Genomic DNA, 24,546 nt, shown 5'->3' with positions numbered 1-24,546 from the left:
TCCATATAATGGGAAAATACAATTAGTCTTTGTATGGAAATCCAGTTGTTTATTTTCACTGGAGGAAAACAGAATACCTTGCATAAGCACCCCAGTTCTAATCTTCCTTCACTCTTCCTCCCATCATGCTCAGCCCAGGCTCCTGCCTATAGGAAGAGGAAAGAGCATAAGGATAACAAGCCAACAACCAGATATCTGGTAGCTAAGACAGTCAGGGTATAAAATTTAAGGAGCGATTCACACTCAGTCATAGACTTGCACTATCTTGTGAGTGAGTACCAGTCGCAGGCCTTGTATAACCAAGAAGATAACTGCAGAAATGACTAGAATATGCCTTGTAAGGTTAGGTCATAAAATACTTTGTAGCTTCTGCCTTGATCTCTCCTTGATCACTTGCTCTGGAAGAAGCCAGTTGCCATGCTCTGAGGACACTCAAGCAGCCCTACCAAGAGGTCCACCTGTCAAGGAACGTAGACCTCCTGCGGCAAGTAGCAGGCAGCCAGACTTGATTGAGTGAGGTCGTTAAGCCCATCCTCCAGCCCCCACTCAAGTCTTTAGGTAACTGCAACCTCACTTGATGTTTTGGCGGGGACTTCATGAGAGTCAGAGCTACCCAATTAAACCTCATCTGAATTTCTGACCTGCAGACACTGTAAGATAATAAATACTTACTGTTTAATAAGTTTGGGTTCCCAGGTAGCTCAATGGTAAAGAATCTGCCTGCCAAGCAGGAGACCCAGGTTCAATCCTTAGGTTGGGAAGATCCCCTGCAGGAGGAAATGGCAACTCACTCCAGTATTCTTGCCTGGGAAATCCCATGGACAGAGTAGCCTAGTGGGCTACAGTCTATAGGGTTGCAAAAGAGTCAGATACAACTTATCAACTAAACTACAACATAATGTATTACAGAATAATAGATAACTAATACAGTCCAATAAATGGAAAAATAAACTAATGTTTGCCTGCCTTAATTACCCTCAATTTCTCATTAGTTCTCAAGAAAGACTAACTTCATATATACATATATGACTATTGCTTCATGAGTAGTTATTTTTAATACAACTTAATCACCATTGATTTGTATAAAAGTCATTATGGTTTTATTTTTACTATTCAATTAGGAGACATGAATACAAGTAGTAGAAGTATTGGGGTAAAAATTGGCAGAGTTGGAGGATGTTTAGATCATTTTGGTAAAGGGATAGACAATTGTACAGTACAATATAAGTCATGTAATTTTCAGTCTATCATATAACAAGTGTCTTATGCTGCTTTTGTCTTAGCCATCTCTTTGAAATATTCTCTTCTGGTTTTATTATAAATAAGTTCTGGTCAACATTTGTAAATTCATCTCCAACTTGAATAGAGTGAACAGTTGCTTATTCATGGAGGGATACTCATTCTGTGATTTAGAGGAATTTTTCTGCAAAACAGAAAGACTGTAGATGCTTTTCAGGCAGTGTTATGATCTTGACCTCCCTCATTTGACTAAAGTGACACTTTCACCTGCACCTTAAAAATTTTAAGTTCAGAGAGCCTGTCTCAAACCAGCAGCTCCTCTCTCTACAAGTGGATTTAGTTCTGTCTCACTGGAGAAGTAGCAACTTTGCACCGTAATCCCTAAGATTTCTGAATGCCTTCATTATTGACTTAATTTTCACTAAGAAGAAGCCATACATAAGCCTTTTAATCACTCATTCCCAAAGGATGGTGTGTTAGATAACATTGTTGTTCAGAAATATTCATTTCTTTACTCACCTGCATCATGAGCACATCTTGACCTTGGGCTTGGCCATATGACTTGCTTTGGACAATGGAATATCATGGACCTGACTTACCCAAGACTTGAAAGTTGCTTGTGTGGTTGGACTCACTCTCTTGTTCTCTGCCATAATCATAAAAAGAACATTTTCAGGATAGGCTGTTAGCTCCAAGAAGAAACACTCAAACCAGGCCCAGGTGAGACAAACCAATGTCCAACCTAACTCAAATGTGCATTATTAAAGAGTCTGATGGTTACTCATCATTATTATAGCAAAAGTTAATCTATACACATAAGTCCAGAAGTAGACATATTTTAGGTCTTTCTCAGGTACTAGAGTAAGAGATAAAGTCAAACTTAATTCAAACAAAATAATCATTTTCCTTGATTCAGCATAAGTTTTGTTTTAGCTAATGAACATATGGCTGGCTTGACCAAGTTAACTTTGCAGTGTAGATCTTTAAAATCATAAAATATATGATCATGTTGGGCATTAGAGGTCATACTATAAATAAAGAGTTACAGAGTATGTGAAATCGACTTCCCAAGGTCACATAATTAAAAGTGATAGAGCCAAAATGATGAGCCAGCTCTCTGAATTCCAGTCCAGAATGTGATCAGTCTCCATTATATCATGATATTTAATTTCTTTAGTATCTCCTTTTACTATAGACAAGAGCTATTTTCTATGCACTTAAGTAAATATTGATTTTTTTCTAATGCCAAGGTAGTATATTCTGAAAATTGTTGGTAGAAAAAAAAGAAAGTAGAAATAATTGGGCCCTGGGGTAAGATGGCCAGGAAAGTGTGCAAAAAAAAAAAGAAAGAAAAAGAAATGACTAGGAAATGAAAAGAGAAAAGAAATAATCAAGATCAGAAGCTGGAAAGAAGTTTAAAGAAACTAACTAAGGCTGGAGATTAAGGAAAGGACCTTGTTTCAGAGGCTCTGAGCAGGGGGAGAGGTTCTTGAAGGCAGCCCTCTCGGGACTCTGATTTCAGAGAATGATTTGGTCTTGAACTTGAAGGTTGAATCAGCAGAAACACAGAAACTTTGTTTTTTGAGAGTTTACAGACATAGCCTGAGTTTTTGAAGACAGCAACCATGGCTGTGCCCACCAGATGAAGCTTGAATGTCCAGCAGAGACATCTGAAATGGTGAGTAGAAGTTACCACGATGGGAGAAAAAGACATTAACTGGCAGAAATGAGCTGAGGTTCCAGCCAAAACCACACAGTAAAATCATGGGAACAGAACTCTTTATTTCTCAACTTTTTTTTCCCTGGATTCTCTGATTGCTAACAAGGCTAAATGCTACAGCCAGGAAGATGCAACTAGACAGCAAAAGAACATGACTTTAGGTCAGGACCAGGGAACACTTTTGAAATTACTCTTAACCCCTGTCTAGTGCTTCTCTAATGGCTCTAGGCATTGGCTGGGTGCAAATTAACAAAGGAATGAGAACAATAGAATCTAAATTTTTCTCCCCAACCAGCATCTTTATACTCTCCTGAGATCCAACCAGTCCATTCTGAAGGAGATCAGCCCTGGGATTTCTTTGGAAGGACTGATGCTAAAGCTGAAATTCCAGGACTTTGGCCACCTCATGCGAAGAGTTGACTCATTGGAAAAGACTCTGATGCTGGGAGGGATTGGGGGCAGGAGGAGAAGGGGACGACAGAGGATGACATGGCTGGATGGCATCACTGACTCAATGGACATGAGTCTGAGTGAACTCCGGGAGTTGGTGATGGACAGGGAGGCCTGGCGTGCTGCGATTCATGGGGTCGCAAAGAGTCAGACACTACTGAGCGACTGAACTGAACCTGAATTCGCAAACTAACAAAGAACGTAACCAAAGTTGTTGTCGTTCAGTTGCTCAGTCATGTCTGACTCCTTGTGACCCCATGGAAGCCTGGCATGCTGCAGTCCATGGGGGTTGCAAAGAGTCAGACACAACTGAGCGATTGAACAACAACAACAACCTCGGTTACATTCTTTGTTGGTTTGCTCACTCAGATCCCTCATATTAGCTCAAAGTCTCTGTGGGATTGTGATCATAAGGAGCAACACTGAGGGAAATAAAGAAGAGTAACAAACCCAAGGTGACGACATAAAAAGAGAACACAGGTCCGGCCTCATCTAGCTACCCTTGATAAATACCCAGAATCTGTCTGCCCAGAGTTCTGTTAGACAACTCCCATTTACTGTCCAAAAAAGTCATACCACCAAACGAAACTGATCATAGCATTAAAGCCATTCACCTATCACCAGAAAATACTCAGAGGCACTGGGAAGGCAGAGTGAAGTGGACGAAACAAGTCATATGAGTTGTGAAAGGAAATTTGATAATGGACCCGTCAACTGTGTAAAGAGTTAACATCTCTTAAGCATGTGAAACTATATGAAACCGGTGGGTTCCTGTTATAATACATCAGTCAAAACCCATGGAAGGTACATCAAGAGTGAAACTTAAAGTTTGGACTTAGGGCTATAATTATATGTCTGTATAGGTTCATTGCATATTCAAAAGCAGAGACATTACTTTGCCAACAAAGGTTCGTCTAGTCAAGGCTATGGTTTTTCCTGTGGTCATGTATGGATGTGAGAGTTGGACTGTGAAGAAGGCTGAGCACCGAAGAATTGATGCTTTTGAACCATGGTGTTGGAGAAGACTCTTGAGAGTCCCTTGGACTGCGAGGAGATCCAACCAGTCCATTCTGAAGGAGATCAGCCCTGGGATCTCTTTGGAAGGAATGATGCTAAAGCTGAAACTCCAGTACTTTGGCCGCCTCATGCGAAGAGTTGACTCATTGGAAAAGACTCTGATGCTGGGAGGGATTGGGGGCAGGAGGAGAAGGGGACGACAGAGGATGAGATGGCTGGATGGCATCACTGACTCGTTGGACGTGAGTGTGAGTGAACTCCGGGAGTTGGTGATGGACAGGGAGGCCTGGCGTGCTGCCATTCATGGGGTCGCAAAGAGTTGGACACGACTGAGCAACTGATCTAATCTGATCTGATCTGGTATCTATATTTGTATAATACATATATAGACTATTATTACAATGTATATAATGTATAATGTATTATATAATGTTACTATATAGTTAAATATAGTAATAATACAGTAATAGTATATATTATTATATAGTTAAACATATACACACATATACTATAGTATATATACTTGTATATATACTAATATATATAGTTATATATAGTTATAGTATAAAGTACTATATAGTTAAACATATATATCCATATACTATAGTGTATATATATATATATACACATGTCCTATATCACTGTTGTATACATACTACTGTAACTATGTCTGTGTATGAATATATATATATATATTTCCAGATGCAAAGAGAAGAAAATCGATAAATTTGACTACTTAAAGAAAAACAATTTGCAGATAATAAAGAGGAGTGAAAAGGCAAATGATAAACTGGGTGAAAATATCCACAACATAAATCACAAATAAAGAATGATAAATAATTTGCAAAATGATAAAGAACTTACAAATAGTGAGGATAATAAAGCCGAAAAATTCTGTGGGGAAAAAATGGGTCAAACATATGACACCAATGATTCACAAAAAAAGATATGTAAATAACACTTGAACACTTGAAAAAAATTTCAAATTCATTCATATTAAAAGAAATGCAAATTAAAACTTCATTGAGACGTTATTCCTTCCCATTCACTTGTCAAGAATTTGAGAAGTTTGACAACATGCTCTATTGTCAAGGCGGTGGGGAAACAGGCACTCTCCTGTGTTGCTGAAGGGAATGCAAAATGGAACAACCACTGTGGACAGGAACTGACAGTATCAAACCAAACTACGTATTAATTTATCTTAGACTTGGCAGTTTCTCTTTAAGAATTTATCCTGAAGCTCAACTTCCAACAATATCAAACTATATATACACAAGATAATTCTTGACAGCATTATTTGTCATTGCCAAGTACTAAAAGACTATCTGAATGTCCAAACAGTAGATTGAAAGGATAAACGATAGTAAATTTTTTAAAAAATGGAAACTGTACAGCTGTAAAATCAAGAAAGAAAATCTCTGTTGACTAATACGAAGTGATTTCCAGGAGACATCATTAAGGGAAGAAAGCAAAGAGTATATAATATGCTACCTTTGTGTAAGAAAGAAGGAAAAATAAGGGGGGAATGTGTCTGTATAACTATTTATGTATACAATTTGTAGATTAATATTATGATATCCACCTGGCCCTATTGGTGGTGGTAATTTTGATTGTGCATGTGTTGTAAGTAGTTATGCATGCCTGTCTTTCCCACATTTGTCTTCTGAATGAACCAAGAAGCAAAGGTATTCTAGTAACACATTTGACACTCAGATCTTGTTCACTATAATTTCATGCTGAAAGGAATCAGAACTTTCAGAGAAATGTTTGCTTAAGGGCAAAATAGATGTAATGTATGACTGGTATGTCTTACATCAGAAAATAACACATTCCAAAAAAATGTTGGAGGGTATGTTAGAAGGATGCAGGAGTCAGCTTGAAGTCTCCTACTCCTACAGACATAGGACAATTTGAATGCCAATATAATTACGTATACTAATGAATTAGAAGCCACTGAAAAAAGTAAGAATTCATAAATCCTTATAGCAGATACATAGGAAGAGAGAGATCTATAGAGACAGGAGGAAGGGAGGGAGGGGGGAAGGAAGGGGAAAGAGAGAGCTTTTGCCTACAGTAGAATGCTGAGAACTGTTTGGTAAATATAGAGTACTGAAGTTGGAAAGTCATTATTTTGTAATCATTATAGTAAAGATCAAATCAGGCTAGATTCATTGACAAATACTAAATAAGGAGGATATTTTCGTGATAATCAAGGTATTTGCATGGCCTCAAAATGGTCTCCCTGAAGTATGCTTATTAGTTACAAGAGAGGAAAAAGAAACAGCAATTATGTAGTGGAGAAATTAAACAATTTGACCCGTGATCAAAATTAACTTCAGTGAGGGACAGATGAACATCTGCTCCTTCAGATTTTATACCCTTGGGGGGACACACTATTCCCTTTGCAGCATTAAGGCAGAGAATGAATAAGCTGAATCCAGTCACAAAGCAACATCAGATAGACACAAAATGAGAAATGTCTAAAGGCCAAAAAAGGGGCTTTAAAAATATCCCAGAACAAATGTTAAAAGACATGGCAATTCATTGCCACCAGGTGGCGCTAGTGGTAAAGAACCCGCCTGCCAATGCAGGAACATGAGACCGAGGATAAAGATCCAGTGGAGAAGGGAATGGAAACCCACTCCAGTATTCTTGCCTGGAGAATCCCATGGACAGAGGAGCCTGGTGGGCTATATAGTCCATAGGGTCGCAAAGAGTTGGACACGACTAGCGACTGAGCATGCACACACAACTTTAGCCTGGATCCTTTTCTGGAGGGGTTAAAACTACAAAGGAAATCTGGAAAATCAGAGCTGACATTTGCCAGATCAGCTGACAAAATTGGAATACGGGCAGAAGACTAGATAAAAGTATCAATAACTCTACTCTGGTTATGTAAGAGAATATTCCTATTCTCAGGAAATACACACTGAAGTATTTAGGGTAAACTGCCATAAAGTATATATAACTTACTCCCAAGTGGGTCCGTGCATATGTATGCATATATCCATAGATACATGCATGCATATGTACTATATATGCAGAGAGAGAGAAAAGCAGATGATAAAAATGTTAACAATAGATGAATCGAGGTAAAGGGGATATGTGGGTTTTTTTTTTTTTACTGTTTTTATTTTTGCAAACATTTTTGAAGTTTGAATATATTTCCAAATATAAAGTTTTAAGAAAAAAGTGCTTAAGTAAGACCCTAAAAAATGATCAGACACGACTGAAGTGACTTAGCACACATAAATAATGCTTAATTTGACTCAAAACCAGCCTATTTTTTCAAACATGGCAACCCTTAGACAGTATGACGAGATGCAAAGATCTGTTTATTCGAGGGAGTTTTCTTTCTCTATTCCTAAATGTTGCTTAATCTCAAAGTTCAGGCAAATATCAATGAGGATTCATCCTGCAAATTCAGTGTTTTTGTTGCATCTCTGGGCTTGCTTACTCTGCCTTAGGTACTGGCTGGGAGCCCCCAAAACTTCAATCAATTTTTCTTTCTTAAGGAAATGAATAGAATTCTTTTATTTCCCTAGAACTCCAGGGTAAACTTTTCCTCTCACCATTAAACCACTTTATATCAAAAGAGACTAAGCTGTCTCTCCTAAATTCACCTTGAAGAATTCAACTGAAGAGAGAAACTTTGGTTCCTACTAAACCCTTAAGCAGTGTTTTCTGTTGACACCTCAGCAGAAATCGTGGGAACAGTTCAAAGTCAAAGCAGTCCCTGTGCAAGATGCCGCACACAAGGCAGTGAGGGATGATGCAGCTCCCGTTCAGCCTTCCTACTGGAGGCTCCCCAAGCAGAAGACCCAGCAGCCACTTCCCCTCCTACTACAGAACTTTATCCATGTCTCAAATTTTTAGTAAACAGCTGGACCATTGTATGTTTAGTCAATAAATACGTAAAGATACTCTATCTCACCAAGACCAAACTTTCTAGTCTGTTGTGCTGCTTTGGTGGCATGTTCAAATCGAAACTCGCAGTCAAGGAAACGCAGGCCATGAACTCCTCTGTTAGACTGGAATGTCCTCAGGAGTGTGAGGTTACTTTACACAGCTCAGCAACCCCAGAGCGAGGGCAAGGTCTGGGATAAGTTAGTGCTCAATTACATATGGTATGAGTAAGTGACAGGAGGTGGCAAATGAGCGAAGAGGAGAAAGAAAAATGTCAGCCGAACAGAGAACTAAGCTAAAACAAGTGACAGTCTCTCACTCAATCTGGTGGGCTGAGATTTATGGGATTTTTTTACTCCATGTCTCACACCATCCACTTGAAAAATACATTCTTCAAAACGTTCTTATTGTCAGATTAGAGGAGACCAGAGCTTCAATCTGGGTAGTTTGGCTGATGCTTTAGATTGAATAGGTTTCTGGGTCAGTTTTAAAGTTTCTCTTTGGTGTAATCAGTCAGATTATCCACAGGTGCAGAGAAAAAGCCAGATCCAGGGAACCAGTGAAAACTAAAGTAAGTATACAGACACCAAAATAAGTATACAGGGGAGGGGAGGGGCGTGGATGAGGAGACATTTGTCAAAGGGCACAAACTTCCAGTTACAAGAGGTGTAAGTTCTAGAGAATCCAAAGAACAGCAGAGTGACTATGCAGTGCGTGCTAAGTCATTTCAGTCATGTCCGACTCTGCGATCCCATGGACAGTAGCCCACCAGGCTCCTCTGTCCATGGGATTCTCCAGGCAAGGATACTGGAGAGGGTTGCCATGCCCTCCTCCAGGGGATCTTCCCAACCCAAAGATCGAAGCCTCATGTCTTACATCTCCTGCATTGGCAGGGGGATTCTTTATCACTAGCGCTACTTGGGAAGTCCAGTTTATGTAGTACCATATAGCAATTTCATGTTTGAAAGTTGCTAAAAGAAACTGATATTAAATTTTCTCACCATAACAACAACAACAAAATGTAATTATGTGAGGCAAGGGATGTATTAACTAACCTTATTGTAGTAAACATTTTCCAACATACATATGTATCAAGTCTGTACATCTTAAACTTACACAATATCATATGTCAATTATCTCAGTAAAACTGGAAGAAGAAGAAGGAAAAAAAAGAACACCAATTTGCCAGGTGAGGATCCATGGTCTGAACAGATCTCAGCAGATCAAAGAATCAGATCAGATCAGTCGCTCAGTCGTGTCCGACTCTTTGTGACCCCGTGAATCGCAGCACGCCAGGCCTCCCTGTCCATCACCAACTCCCGGAGTTCACCCAGACTCACGTCCATCGAGTCAGTGATGCCATCCAGCCATCTCATCCTCTGTCGTCCCCTTCTCCTCCTGCCCCCAATCCCTCCCAGCATCAGAGTCTTTTCCAATGAGTCAACTCTTCGCATGAGGTGGCCAAAGTACTGGAGTTTCAGCTTTAGCATCATTCCTTCCAAAGAAATCCCAGGGCTGATCTCCTTCAGAATGGACTGGTTGGATCTCCTTGCAGTCCAAGAGACTCTCAAGAGTCTTCTCCAACACCACAGTTCAAAAGCATCAATTCTTCGGCGCTCAGCCTTCTTCACAGTCCAAATCTCACATCCATACATGACCACAGGAAAAACCATAGCCTTGACGAGATGGACCTTTGTTGGCAAAGTAATGTCTCCGCTTTTGAATATGCTATCTAGGTTGGTCATAACTTTCCTTCCAAGGAGGAAGCGTCTTTTAATTTCATGGCTGCAGTCACCATCTGTAGTGATTTTGGAGCCCAGGAAAATAAAGTCTGACACTGTTTCCACTGTTTCCCCATCTATTTCCCATGAAGTGGTGGGACCGGATGCCATGATCTTCGTTTTCTGAATGGTGAGCTTTAAGCCAACTTTTTCACTCTCCACTTTCACTTTCATCAAGAGGCTTTTGAGTTCCTCTTTACTTTCTGCCATAAGGGTGGTGTCATCTGCATATCTGAGGTTATTGATATTTCTCCTGGCAATCTTGATTCCAGCTTGTGTTTCTTCCAGTCCAGCGTTTCTCATGATGTACTCTGCATATAAGTTAAATAAACAGGGTGACAATATACAGCCTTGAACTACTCCTTTTCCTATTTGGAACCAGTCTGTTTTTCCATGTCCAGTTCTAACTGTTGCTTCCTGACCTGCATACAAATTTCTCAAGAGGCAGATCAGGTGGTCTGGTATTCCCATCTCTTGAAGAATTTTCCACAGTTTATTGTGATCCACACAGTCAAAGGCTTTGGCATAGTCAAGAAAGCAGAAATAGATACTTTTCTGGAACTCTCTTGCTTTTTCGATGATCCAGCGGATGTTGGCAATTTGACCTCTGGTTCCTCTGCCTTTTCTAAAACCAGCTTGAACATCAGAAAGTTCACGGTTCACGTATTGCTGAAGCCTGGCTTGGAGAATTTTGAGCATTACTTTACTAGTGTGTGAGATGAGTGCAATTGTGTGGTAGTTTGGGCATTCTTTGGCAGTGCCTTTCTTTGGGATTGGAATGAAAACTGACCTTTTCCAGTCCTGTGGCCACTGCTGAGTTTTCCAAATTTGCTGGCATATTGAGTGCAGCACTTTCACAGTATCATCTTTCAGGATTTGGAATAGTTCAACTGGAATTCCATCACCTCCACTAGCTTTGTTCGTAGTGATGCTTTCTAAGGCCCACTTGACTTCACATTCCAGGATGTCTGGCTCTAGGTCAGTGATCACACCATCGTGATTATCTGGGTCGTGAAGATCTTTTTTGTAAAGTTCTTCTGTGTATTCTTGCCACCTCTTCTTAATATCTTCTGTTTCTGTTAGGTCCATACCATTTCTGTCCTTTATGGAGCTCATCTTTGCATGAAACGTTCCTTTGGTATCTCTGATTTTCTTGAAGAGATCCCTAGTCTTTCCCATTCTGTTGTTTTCCTCTATTTCTTTGCATTGATTGCCGAAGAAGGCTTTCTTATCTCTTCTTGCTGTTCTTTGGAACTCTGCATTCAGATGTTTATATCTTTCCTTTTCTCCTTTGCTTTTCGCTTCTCTTCTTTTCACAGCTATTTGTAAGGCCTCCCCAGACAGCCATTTTGCTTTTTTGCATTTCTTTTCTATGGAAATGGTCTTGATCCCTGTCTCCTGTACAATGTTACGAACGTCATTCCATAGTTCATCAGGCACTGTATCTATCAGATCTAGGCCCTTAAATCTATTTCTCACTTCCACTGTATAATCATAAGGGATTTGATTTAGGTCATACCTGAATGGTCTAGTGGTTTTCCCTACTTTCTTCAATTTAAGTCTGAATTTGGCAATAAGGAGTTCATGGTCTGAGCCACAGTCAGCTCCTGGTCTTGTTTTTGCTGACTGTATAGAGCTTCTCCATCTTTGGCTGCAAAGAATATAATCAATCTGATTTCAGTGTTGACCATCTGGTGATGTCCATGTAGAGAGTCTTCTCTTGTGTTGTTGGAAGAGGGTGTTTGTTATGACCAGTGCATTTTCTTGGCAAAACTCTATTAGTCTTTGCCCTGCGTCATTCCATATTCCAAGGCCAAATTTGCCTGTTACTCCAGGTGTTTCTTGACTTCCTACTTTTGCATTCCAGTCCCCTATAATGAAAAGGATATCTTTTTTGGGTGTTAGTTCTAAAAGGTCTTGTAGGTCTTCATAGAACCATTCAACTTCAGCTTCTTCAGCGTTACTGGTTGGGGCATATGGATTACTGTGATATTGAATGGTTTGCCTTGGAAATGAACAGAGATCAAAGAACAGTCGTGGGAATTCTGCAAGTGAAGATTTTTCCTGATCAAGAGCAAAGAGTTAAGTCTTAGGTAGGAATTTTTGGTCCTCTCTTAGTTTAAGGAGATAGTCCTGTTTCTAATGGCCAGAGAAATTCGGCCTATGTCATTGATTCTCCAACTGCTGTTGCTCCATGTTGCCCACAGTTTGGGCGGACGGATACTATTTCCAGTTTTGTCTGAAATCCACGCACAGTCTTCTACCTTGCTGAACTGGATCAGAGCATGAGGGAACCAAGAGCTTTGCTATGTCTAATAAGACTCTCCATGCCTTTCCCTCAGACCTGAGACTCTCATGTTAGGGGTCATGAATGCCCATTGATACGGATGTGTGCCGGAGGGATTCAAAGTCACTGGAGAAACTAGATCATCAGTTTTATTCAAGTGTAATAGATGTCTAGTCAACGCTATGGTTTTTCCTGTGGTCATGTATGGATGTGAGAGTTGGACTGTGAAGAAGGCTGAGTGCCGAAGAATTGGTGCTTTTGAACTGTGGTGTTGGAGAAGACTCTTGAGAGTCCCTTGGACTGCAAGGAGATCCAACCAGTCCATTCTGAAGGAGATCAGCCCTGGGATTTCTTTGGAAGGAATGATGCTAAAGCTGAAACTCCAGGACTTTGGCCACCTCATGCGAAGAGTTGACTCATTGGAAAAGACTCTGATGCTGGGAGGGATTGGGGGCAGGAGGAGAAGGGGACGACAGAGGATGAGATGGCTGGATGGCATCACTGACTCGATGGACGTGAGTCTGAGTGAACTCCGGGAGTTGGTGATGGACAGGGAGGCCTGGCGTGCTGCGATTCATGGGGTCGCAAAGAGTCGGACATGACTGAGCGACTGATCTGGTCTGATCTGATCTGAATAGATGTACAACAAAATCAGTTTTTTATTCAAATATAGTTGATTTACAATATTGTCTTAGTTTTGGGTATATAACAAAGTTATTCAGTTATATACATATATATAGTCTTTTTCATATTCTTTTCCATTATGGTTTATTACAGAATTTGAATATATTTCCCTGTGCTATACAATGGGACCTTGTTGTTTATCCCTTCTATCTGTAATAGTTTACACCGCTAATCCTAAACTCCCAATCCATCCCTCCACCACCCCCATTCCCCTTGGCAACTGCAAGTCTGTTCTTTATGTCTGTGAGTCTGTTTCTGTCTTATAAATAAATTCATCTGTTTCATATTTTAGATTCCACATATAAGTGATATAATGTGGTATTTGTCTTTCTGACTTAGTATGATCATCTCTGGGTCCATTCATGCTGCTGAAAATGGCATTATTTCATTCCTTTATATCAGATCAGATCAGATCAGATCAGTTGCTCAGTCGTGTCTGACTCTTTGCAACCCCATGAATCACAGCACGCCAGGCCTCCCTGTCCAGCACCAATTCCCGGAGTTCACTCAGACTCATGTCCATTGAGTCAGTGATGCTGAGTAATATTCTATTGTGTATATATATATATATATATATATATATATATATATACACACACACACACGCACACACCATATCTTATTTATCTGTTCATCTGTTAGTGACATTTAGGTTGCTTCATGTCTTGGTTATTGAAAATTGTTCAGCAGTGAACACCAGGAAGCATGTGTATTTTCAAATTATGGTTTTCTTTGAATATATGCCCAGGAGTGGGATTGCTGGATCATATGGCAGCTCCATTTTCAGTTTTTTGAGACATCTCCATGCTGTTTTCCATAGTGGCTACACAAATTTACACTCCCACTGACAGTATAGGAGGGCTCCCTTTCCTCCACATCCTCTCTAGCATTTATTATTTGTAGATTTTTTAATGATGGCCAATCTGAGCAGTGTATGGTGGTTCCTTATTGTGGTTTTATTTTGCATTTCCCTAGTAATTAGCAATGTTGAGCATCTTTTCATGTGTTTATTGGCCATCTGTGTCTTCCTTGGACAAAGATCTACCTAAGTCTTCTGCCCTTCTTTGTTCATTGAGTTTTGGGCTTTTGTTGTTGTTGTTATTGAGCTGTTTTAGCTGTTCATATATGCAAAATTTGAATGAATTTGTAAGAAAAAAAAACATTCAAGTTGAAAGAAATGCCAGGATGAATGATTGCCACAGGGGCTCTGGCAGTATGAATATACCCTTCTCTAGGGTCAGGGCACCTCAGGTGGAAGACTTGAGGAGTTCTGCCCTCGGACCACACACACACACCAGTCCCACCAGGACTGAGGCGCTGGAAACACCAGAGATGACTCCCATCCTGGCCATTCATACTCCCCATGCTGAGAACTTCACTAAGTATTTTCTAGGACTGGCTTCCTGAGATCAGAGCATTTCATCCTAGGTGTTGAATATGGGGAAGGAGTAGAGAAAATTTTGAGTTTTGGCCTTGAGCAGAGGCTAGAGTGTATAACTAATATAAAGACTTTATTATAAAACCACTCCCCAAATCACAACTCAAGTTTATGCTGGTAGCAGCATGATTTTAGAACTTTGGTTTCATATTTCTAGAAAAGATATTCCAGTAGTCTCAAGTCCAGCAAAAGAAGTAAAAGATTTGAGTAAAACAGTGTAATAAAGAGGGGAGGGATGAATGGCTTCAGTGTGTAAAGATACAGCTTTATATTCAGAGAAGGGAAAAAGCAGAATATGGTTGGAAGGAGCATAAAGCTCACGTAGTTCAATCTTCCATCGAAGTTTTCACCACCTCCCTGTCTTATTGTTAACTTGGCTTGGATGCTTCCAGTCTTAGGGACTCATTTCCTCCCTACTTCATTATTATGCCAAACTCTGACTTCGAGAACTCTGACTTGGCTGAAACAGAAAGGGATTTTCCAGGTGGTGCTAGTGGTAAATAATCCCCCTGCCAATGCAGGCGACATGAGAACCTTGGATTCAATCCCCGGGTCGGGAAGATCCCCTGGAGGAGGGCACACGGCAACCCACTCCAGTAGTCTTGCCTGGAAAATCCCATGGACAGAGGAGCCTGGTGGGCTACAATCCAAGGGTCACAAAGAGTCGGACACGACTGAAGTGACTTAGCACGCACACATGAAACAGGAAAACGTGCTAGGTAAATTTTACTTTCTCTATTTTTGCTACTAAAAGGAAGCAGCAGCTGTGGGCACAGTTTAGGAAGGGTGCATCAAGACGTAGTTGAGGTGGAAGGTTAGCTGCAGAGATTTCTGCAGATCAGAATTCTCTGAAACCAAATCTTCAAAAAGCCAAGAAACATACTAAGAGTTTTGACTACAACCTAATATTGAGAGAGTGGATAAGGGGAAAATACTAACGATTGGTTATTTTATTTACTTTGTTTTTAAAAAAGGTTTATTTGTGTTGGTTGAAGTTGTTTTTGTAAACTTATAATTTTAATAATAAGATTGGGAGGGAATGATAATATCTGCTGTCAATTAACATGTTGTTTACCATTCAGGTGATGTGGCAACACAGTATTTCCAAATGATGTCAGCAAATCAAAATGTGGAATCAGGTCATTATTTGCCAAATGAATAACAAAGGTACAGAGGTCATACTAATTGTGATGGAAGGTCAAGTGATGATGAAGATGCCTACCAGCGTGCACACACATGCTAACAACTGATGCCACTTGGATAATTCCAAGAACCTTGGGGTGGGGTAAGTAGAGATAGTGGATGGTTTTCCTGCCAGGTAAACTGAAATATTTTTCACTAATCACTTAAACTTATACACAACGTGGGTAAGAACTGCCATTCTACCTACCCTAACTTTTTTTTTTTAAGAAATTGATTGATATACCAAAGTGTTGATCTAAAGCATGTGAGACATAAAAATCCCCTGGGGAGCTTTTTTTAAAGACAGAAAAAAAAGATGCCACCCCCAGGGGATCTGATTCAGTAGGGTTGGAGTGTGAACCAGGAGTCTGTATTTAGTAAGTTCCCAGCTGTTCTATTGGTGCTGGTGATGTGGAGACATTTTTTTTTAGGGTAACTGAAAGGGAACTTACTATACGCATGAAGTGTGCCTTTACTACCAGAAGGTGGCTCCATAACATATTAAATCAGGCACTTTATAGCTAAGTAGCTAACAAAAGAGCATTGACTTGGCTAAGCAAAAACAAGCTAACTGGAAAGATAAAGATGTGGAGCTTCCCTCAATTACATTTTTTTTTAGTGAAAGGGGTGGGTGGGAAGGGAGAATGGAAGAGGCTGCAGGAATATGGTGTGCTAGAAGGAATAAATGGACACTGAATTAATTTTACAATCATCATTTGTTATTTAGCTTTTCTCAAAAGTATTATAGCAAACATGTGTTGTTAAAGGAAATATTTAAATACATCAGAAACACTTGATGTCTAGTAAATAAAAAAAGGCAGAGATGCAGACTTCCCTGGTGGCATAGTGGCAAAGAATCTGCCAGCCAACGCAGGAGACATGGGTTCGAACCCTGATCCTGGAAGATCCCACATGTCATGAAGCAACTAAACCCATGTTGTGTGCCACAACTGTGGAGCCCACACGTCATAGAGCCTGCACTCCACAACAAGAGAAGCCATGGCAATGAGAAGCCCATGCACTGCACTAGAGAATAACCCTCACTCCTCACAGCCAGAGAACTAGAAAGAGCTCACACAGCAGGAAAGACTCAGCACAGCCTAAATAAATAAATAAGTAAAATTATCTTAAAAAAAAAAAAAGACAGAGAGGCTCAGAGGCTCTTCCTGATCATCAAGCTTTCACATCTGGAGGAAAAATCTCAAGGCTGGTACTGCTACATACACTCACTCTTGTCTTGTTACAGAATCCTGGTTGTTGACCACAAATACCAGGTAGGCACAAGGTGGAGCCACATATGGACAATTCCTGTTTAAGCTGCTGCCGCTCCTTACTCAAGTTCTTAAAGACGCTCACCTGGGTCTGGGTCACAACCACGAGGTCTCTGGCTCTAGGCCGAATCAACAAAGTGACTGACCCCCAGGTCCTGACTCATTCCTCATGTCAGGAATGTCTGAGGTGTATCATACACGTCCACAAGGCAGTGTGCTTGGTGACGACTCTTTCCACGGAGGCTCCTGAATGTCCCGAGCTGCTACAATGATGTCACTCTTCCTGAAGGTAATTGTTGCTGTTGTCATCATGTCCCCAGCACTGCCCATATTGGGGACATTTCTTCACTCTATTCTGATCCTTATCACATTGTTTTGGGAGACTGTATTGGGGAAATGGGGCTGAGAATGACTAGAGATAAACTGCTGGTATAAGGCGCAAAGCAAAGCAGGCTTACACTCCATTTCCTCTTTCATTTATCTGGCTCATCATTTCAATTCCTCACCCTCACCACATCCTCCAGCCAGGGAAAAAAGTCATGAATGAGGCATCACTGTGGAACTCAAAGCATCGTACAAACTCCCACCTCCAGACCATGGTCCCTGGAACAAACACATGCCTGGTTGTAATGCTCTTTGGGCCGTTCCTTTCCCATTAAGCACACAGCCTGGGAGAGAAGGTAACACAGGGTCTTGGAAGTGGGGGCCGGAGCCAGCCTCAGCCTCAGCATCATTAAGTTGACATGTTTCCTCTGAAGCTCTTAGGGTGCCTTCAGTCAAGCAAGACCCAGGCCATCTTGCCCTGCCAACCAGACATATCCAAAGGACAAGCCATTTGCTCTGGGACCATCAGTGTTCACTTTTGAAATGATTCCAAAGAAAATGAACCGTCTTTAACATTTCCAAAATAATGTAGCCTCCAAGACAGGACAAAGCCTGCAGTCACCTCTTCAGGAATTCAATAGGGTCCTTAATCAAGTAATGGAGAAAAACAATTCCAGAAAAGAAAATAAAAGTTGAAGATGTATTCGCAGAAACAGGTTTGATTAATTGATGAACATTTTGATGAGAATTTCAAGTGATGAAAATAATCCCAGAGGAAGTCAGGCTGTCTACTGTGGCCCTTGAGTTATAGGTCCTTGGAGATAAGAAGTAAGAACCAAGAAGCAAGCACCAAAGTTTCAAAGGTGCTCTGTGCACCAGAGTTTCTGCATGCTTTTTCACTTTTTTCCTGCTTAAATAACTGATTTCAATAACTTACCCAAATGACTGTATTTCTCTAACAATTCTTCATTATGCTGGCCTTATCTTCTATATACAGTATGGATCATTTTTCTCTCCTTCTCAAAAACTTGCAATGGCCCCTTTTATCTGTAAAAAAGGAAGTCCGAACTCTTTAACATACTGTGGTCTTAAACATCCTTTACCAGGTTTGCAATAATAATAGGTAACATATGATGAGAAGCCATTGGCACAATGATCAGGAGACTGGGGTCACAGTTCTGCCACTAGCTATGAGCTCTAGGGCAGAGCTATGTAGCCTCTAAGCGTCAGTGTCCTTTGTCAAATGGGGCTAGGAAGAGTATTTAACTCATTGAGCTCTTGTGATGGTCCAATGAGAGTAAATGAGTTCTATTTTCCATGTATCCCTCGCGTGTTATCTGTTTCTCATATCTCACATTCATTGTCATAGCTTTGCTTATGTTTTCCCAGCTATACAATCTGTTTCATGCACCAAAGCCCTCCACCCATTTTCCACTTGTAGAAACTCTTCTCAGAATTCCAGACCTGGCTTGAAATGCCACCTTCTCTTTAATGCAAATCTTGGCCCTTCCCCCATCAAAATGTAGTTGTCCTCCACATGCACCTCTATTATTATTACCCCTCATTCAGCCTCACATTACATTTTGAAATTCACATATTTGATTCTCTTTTCTTCTGGATTATATATTATCTGACGTTCATCATATGCCAGCTTTTAACTTTTCCTCCATTCCTAGCACTTATCAAAATGATTTGCACAGGATCAACACTCCCTTGGTTGTAACTGTCAATTAAAATGGACTTGCTTTAAAATTCAATCCTCCTATTAATTTAGTCTCCTCTCTGCTTAATTTCAGAGAAGGCAATGGCACCCTACCCCAGTACTCTTGCCTGGAAAATCCCATGGATGGAGGAGCCTGGTGGGCTGCAGTCCATGGGGTCGCTAGGAGTGGGACATGACTGAGCGACTTCACTTTCACTTTTCACTTTCATGCACTGGAGAAGGAAATGGCAACCCACTCCAGTGTTCTTGCCTGGAAAATCCCATTGACGGAGGAGCCTGGTGGGCTGCCGTCTATGGGGTCGCACAGAGTCAGACACGACTGAAGCAACTTAGCAGCAGCAGCAGCAACAGAAGCAGCTGCTTAATTTTTTTCATAATATAGTATGTAACAAAATATTAACTATTCATATTCTAGGTATTAATCTATATTTTAAAATTGGTTTTTCCGAAGCTAATGTGGCATAGTATAACAATCCCACTTGTAATTTGGTCTCCAAGACAGTATGACAGAAAAATTATTCTCTAATACTTAGAAATTCTTAGCTGGGATTTTTAATGCAAGTCTATTTTTTCATTATAAAAGTGATATTATAATGTTATAAAACCTCAGAAAAGACAGTGAAAATGCAGTGCATATTCCCACCTAGCAAATGAGTTTATTTCCTAACGCCCTGTTACTCAAAGCATGGTCTGAACCAGGAGCAGCAGAAGCAGCTTGAATCTGGTTAGAAATGAAGACTCTCAGGCCTGTCTCAGACCAACTCAATCAGAATATGGCTGATTTGCACATTAAAGGTTGAAAAGCACTGCTCTAAGGTACTACCTGGAACCCAGCAGGGCATGTTTACTGAGCATCTCCTTCCTTCTAACAAATGTTTATAGAACACATGCTACATGCCAAGTACTGTACTAGAGGCTGTGTCTTCACCTGCAAAATTTCTTCCAGGACTGACTCAAGAATATATGGAGAGCACGCTATCTTCTTTTGAATGTTTTCTTACACGATCTAAGTAGTTTTGACTGAAAACTGCCAGAGGTGCAAAACGTCTCATTCTGAAGTGGTTCCTCTTCTCTTGTTCTCTCTCAGTGATATCTCTCAGTTTAAGGTTTAATGTGTTCTTATTCTGCTCCTTCTTTCCACTAAGAGCTCAAAAATAAGGGGGGAAAGTCATTGAAATTAACATTCCAGGTAAAGCTGAAAGAACACTTTTTGTTTTCTTTAGGCAGCTTTTGTTTGAGTTTTTTTTTTAATTGTACATTTAAGGAAGCCCAGAAAAGATGACATTTCAAAAGTAAATCTTGGGATACTCCTTCAAGAATATGGGGTGGGGGTGAGGGGGCATTTCATTGACTAAAACTGCTAGGTGACAGTCATTCCCAACATGTACAGCACTTACACTGAAGTGCTCTCTAAAAATCAGAAGCTGCATGATAAATAGTGTAGACTTTCTTTTCATTACCAAGTCTTCCTTGTGGTTCAGCTGGTAAAGAATCCGCCTGCGATGCAGGAGACCTGGGTTTGACCCCTGGGTTGGGAAGATCCCCTGGAGAAGGGAAAAGCTACACACTCCAGTATTCAGGCCTGGAGAATTCCCTGGACTTTGTAATCCATGGGGTTGCAAAGAGTCGGACACGTCTGAGCGACTTTCACTTTCATTTTTCACTCACTCCTTCAGGAAACAAACAAAACTTTTGGTATTATTACACAGCTCAAAAGGCTGAAAAGCAGGTTTAAACGAATGTTAGTAATAGGCTAGAAGAGGAAATTTAATAAAATGTCAAAAGGGGGCACTGTATAGCAAGAGTTAAGTGTACAGAAAGTTGCTTTGCTGCTGTGTAGTTACCTTGGAGATGAGGAGGTGCGGCCATTCAGTGATTAAGTGTCAGCTGACCTGTAGGTCTGTTTGTACAGGAGCCTTCTGTCTGCTTTTGGCAGAAGTTGCTGTTTCCTTTTCCCGGAAGCCCTCCGGAGTCACTGGGGAGCTGCCTGGCCTGACACCCTCCAGGGTCCCACCATCAAGGTCTGGTTGTTTTTCTCCATTTGCCTATTTGCCAAGGGTGTTCCTGTGGTTATCTATGTACAAAGTTCTCATCATTACAGAGGCCCTATAGTTTACACCGTGGAAAAGGACCATCTGAGAGTGTAGGGAATATTGAAGAAAGCACAAAAATGGGTTTCTGTGCCCACAAGCCTCTGGGCTCAAGGAGCTTATTCCAAAATGGGATTTCCAAATAGGGCCGCCACATGAACTGTTCCCAGAAGGCTCCCGGACTTTTCATTTCGAATATGAAAAGGGGGTCGTACCACCAACCTACCACCAACCCTGCCTGACTTTTAGGGATACTGTGAAGAGCAAATGGGACAAAGAATTTGGAAGAAGGTTCCAAACAACAGGCAATACAAATGTAAAGTATCATTATTGCCATTTCTGAAAAATGGGAATAAGTAGTGTGTACCTGGGAGAAGGCAATGGCACCCCACTCCAGTACTCTCGCCTGGAAAATCCCATGGATGGAGGAGCCTTGTGGGCTTGTGGTGCATGGGGTCGCTGGGAGTCGGACACGACTGAGCGACTTCACTTTCACTTTTCACTTTCACGCATTGGAGAAGGAAATGGCAACCCACTCCAGTGTTCTTGCCTGGAGAATCCTAGGGGTGGGGTCGCACAGAGTCGGACACGACTGAAGTGACTTAGCAGTAGCAGTGTGTACCTGAATCTTAATTAGGTAATGGTTGAAATACAAACCATCCTTGATACTGTCATTCAGATATGATATAGTGCTCTTTTCTCAGCCTCTTTATCTCTCATATTTCTGCTGTCTGTATGGTTTATTGGAAATGTTATATACTCCCTGGGTAATTGTCATTGTGCGTGTGTGTATGTGTGTGTGTGTGTGTGTGTGTGTGTGTGTGTGTGTAAGGGAAAGAAGGAGGGCAACGTGTGGTTGCGTTTAACCTCTGTGCTGACAGTGTAAAAGGCCAGCGGAAAGACCTGTCCGATCCAAGCTCTGACTCGTCCAAGCGTGCATGTTGCCCTGCCCGCAGTCTCTGCGGCTGCTATAAGCGAAGGAAGGCGGGAGTAACAGAATGTGGGGGTCGGGGCAGGCAGCGGAGGGGTGGGCGCCGTTCAGAGGGGCAGCCCGTGAGGGCGCGGGCCAATCGGAGCGCCCTCTGCCAGCGGCCAATCACAAGCCGCCTTGCCCGGCAAATCTGCCCGGCACTGCCGGGCGGGGCCGCCGGGAGTCCGGGTGCCGCCGGTTACACTTCTGAGCGCCTTCTGGAAGCCACAGGGCAGGGGGAACAGTGCGGAGGAGCCGGAGGAGGGAGATCAGGCAGGTCCAGCTTATTTGCCAACCCAGTGGCACTCATAAAAGCGTAAATCAAGCTGAGGATGGTGCGTCCGGGCGCTCACGAGTGTATAGACACACCGGCGTGTCTATGTGTCGTGTGGGCACCTGTCGTGTGAGTGGCTCCAGGAGTGGCTGCTCGTAGGACGTTCAGTTTCTGTCAGATTTATTTCGAGGGGCCTAACGTTCCCCCGGTCCAGAGGGGGAGCGTAAGAAGTTTAAGGAAGCTGGGTCTGATCAGATTAAGGGAACAGCGGCTGGGTCGGTGAGCGTGGGGACTGCGGGTGCTGGGGGCTAAGGAATCTCGTCCTTGCCCCGCGTCTTTCTGGGGCACGAAGGCCTTCGGGCAAGACTGGCGTGACAAAGGTGGCTGGAGATACTGGAGAACCTGGGCGATGATGATCGCTGAATGAGTGGCACTGGGCTGAGCTTGAACAGCTGACTGACAGAAAGGGATGATAGCATTTAGGAAGGTAAGAAGGAAACTCAGAATGGGGACCATCTGCTCCCCCAACCCCAGCGGGACAAAGACATTGGAGGTCTGCAATGCCGACTGGATGGCCTCACTCCCTTCTCACCTCCACAACGTCCCCCTTTCCAATCTGGCAATTCCAGGTATTCTTCTATTCCTACTTGTATCCACTCTGTTTGTTTCTGCCATTTTAGTGTGGTTAATGGGTTGGGCTGCCTTTCTATTGTGCTGAGAAAATAATTGTCACTGACCTTAACTAAACCTCTTTTTATTTCCAACTAAAAGCTTAACATTGAAGCAGCTCCTGTAAAGAGATTTAAGTACACTGCATCATTGGCAAAAAGGGACTTGAGAATGGAAGCCCCATTTTTGGTTTGTTTGTTTGGGTCTTTTTGTTTTGTTCTTGAATAGACTAATTCTAAGAACATTACCTTCTTAGTGTTGGGGCCAGGGTATGTGAGAGATGTGTTTCCTTGAATCACTCAAAATAAAAAGGAGAGATCAAGGTAATGAATAAAAAGTCATGAACAATTTTAGATCTGGATCAAAATTAACACTGTAAAGTGTTTTCTTTCTCATTTATCTGACCTTGCATAGTGGAGAAACAAGAAACAGATTAGCATTTAAGAAGAGATTCAGAACTAGGACTGAGTATCCAAACACATATTATTGTTGTTGGAAAAGCCAGAAATAGAGAACACAGGTGTTTGTCACAGCCAGTCATTAGGTGTGATGAAGAAGTGGTGTTTGAAGCTTTGTCTATATATACACAGGTGTCTGCCTGGCTGATCTAGAACTGAAGGCTTGGAACCCACTTCTGCACCAGCCGCTCTCCCTCCTGGGGGGTTTGTACTGTGACAACACTCTCATTAGATTTGTCCTTTTCCTTCCATCCAAAAGCTGATTGAAGCTGGGTTTCCAGGGAAGGAGGTTGACTACAGTAATCCTGGTATTGTGTGCTGGGCAAGGTCTAGATTCTGATACTTGGAAAGCACTGCTAGGAGCAGGGGAGTGGACCACTGCCAATCCTTTCTCTCACCTGGAGACATAACAATTGCCTTCATCCCTAGACTACCAGGCAAACTCCCAAACATCCCTGGGAGCAGTCTGCCTTTTGGTGGCAGACAGGATGACCTCATGCAACCCCAGGCCTTTGCTTTCTATGCATGAGGAAGAGTTGTGCCGGCTTCAGGTGCAGCCTTCCCTGAGTCGCCTCTTCTTTTGGAGGTCTTCCAGGTTCATCGTCTTCATAGGCTCTTGTTGCTTTTGAGCAAGGAGAGGGTTGCTAAATCTCTTTATGGTTATGATCACTTGTGTTTTATCAGCATTGACTATGGCTCTCTGGGAAATATCAGACGGTGGTGCTTCAGAACAGGTCTTTTCCTTGTTTAATTGACGCCTGTGGAGTCATTGCTGAAATGATGCACAGGCCTCTTTCAACATGAGTCATTTGTCTTTAGGCTTTTTGATGGAATGTTTTGTCAGGTGGTACAGCAAATAGAATGTGTTTGCAAACAGAATGGCATCTTAGGCAGGCACAAAATGACTCTGTCGTTTGGGGCATGTCCGGGTAGGCTGTACTTCCTGCTGTACTTTTGACGGTTCAGACCACAGCAGCAACTCTGCCCATGATGTGGCTGGGTACTCTGACCCTATGACTCCAGAAAGGAGCTGGGCATTTGTTCTTAATTTGTAGGGTTTCTC

At 41.8% G+C, this 24,546-nt stretch overlaps 1 protein-coding gene and 1 long non-coding RNA gene across 8 annotated transcripts in view; one reads left to right on the top strand and one right to left on the bottom strand.

Annotated features, from left to right (window-relative positions):
• Window positions 1-26: 26 nt before the first annotated feature.
• Window positions 27-21,058, bottom strand: LOC147380020 (uncharacterized). Its single transcript, XR_015165986.1, has 5 exons — window positions 20,867-21,058; window positions 18,237-18,346; window positions 1,759-1,885; window positions 673-767; window positions 27-146 (listed from the first exon to the last, which is right to left on the bottom strand). It is a non-coding gene; the product is annotated as an uncharacterized LOC147380020 (long non-coding RNA).
• The window catches only part of PLCXD2 (phosphatidylinositol specific phospholipase C X domain containing 2), a 57,981-nt gene continuing 54,343 nt past the window's right edge, over window positions 20,909-24,546 (top strand). For 2 of the 7 annotated variants that reach the window (XM_086407242.1, XM_086407248.1), the window contains exon 1: window positions 20,909-21,043. Coding sequence is in view for 3 of the 7 variants with exons in the window: in XM_086407221.1 (XP_086263347.1) it covers window positions 22,826-22,985 (160 nt within the window). In the remaining 4 variants the exon portion in view is untranslated. Of the gene's footprint in view, window positions 21,044-22,184; window positions 22,986-24,546 lie in introns of those variants that run through there. The other 5 variants (XM_086407221.1, XM_086407232.1, XM_086407254.1 and 2 more) reach the window with 5 other exon arrangements.

The sequence above is a fragment of the Bos grunniens genome, chromosome 1 (assembly GCF_055505025.1).
Source record: "Bos grunniens cultivar Pamir isolate PY7600 chromosome 1, Bosgru_T2T1.0, whole genome shotgun sequence".
In the NCBI taxonomy this organism is placed as follows: Eukaryota; Metazoa; Chordata; class Mammalia; order Artiodactyla; family Bovidae; genus Bos; species Bos grunniens.
This window is presented reverse-complemented; position numbering and strand designations above follow the sequence as displayed.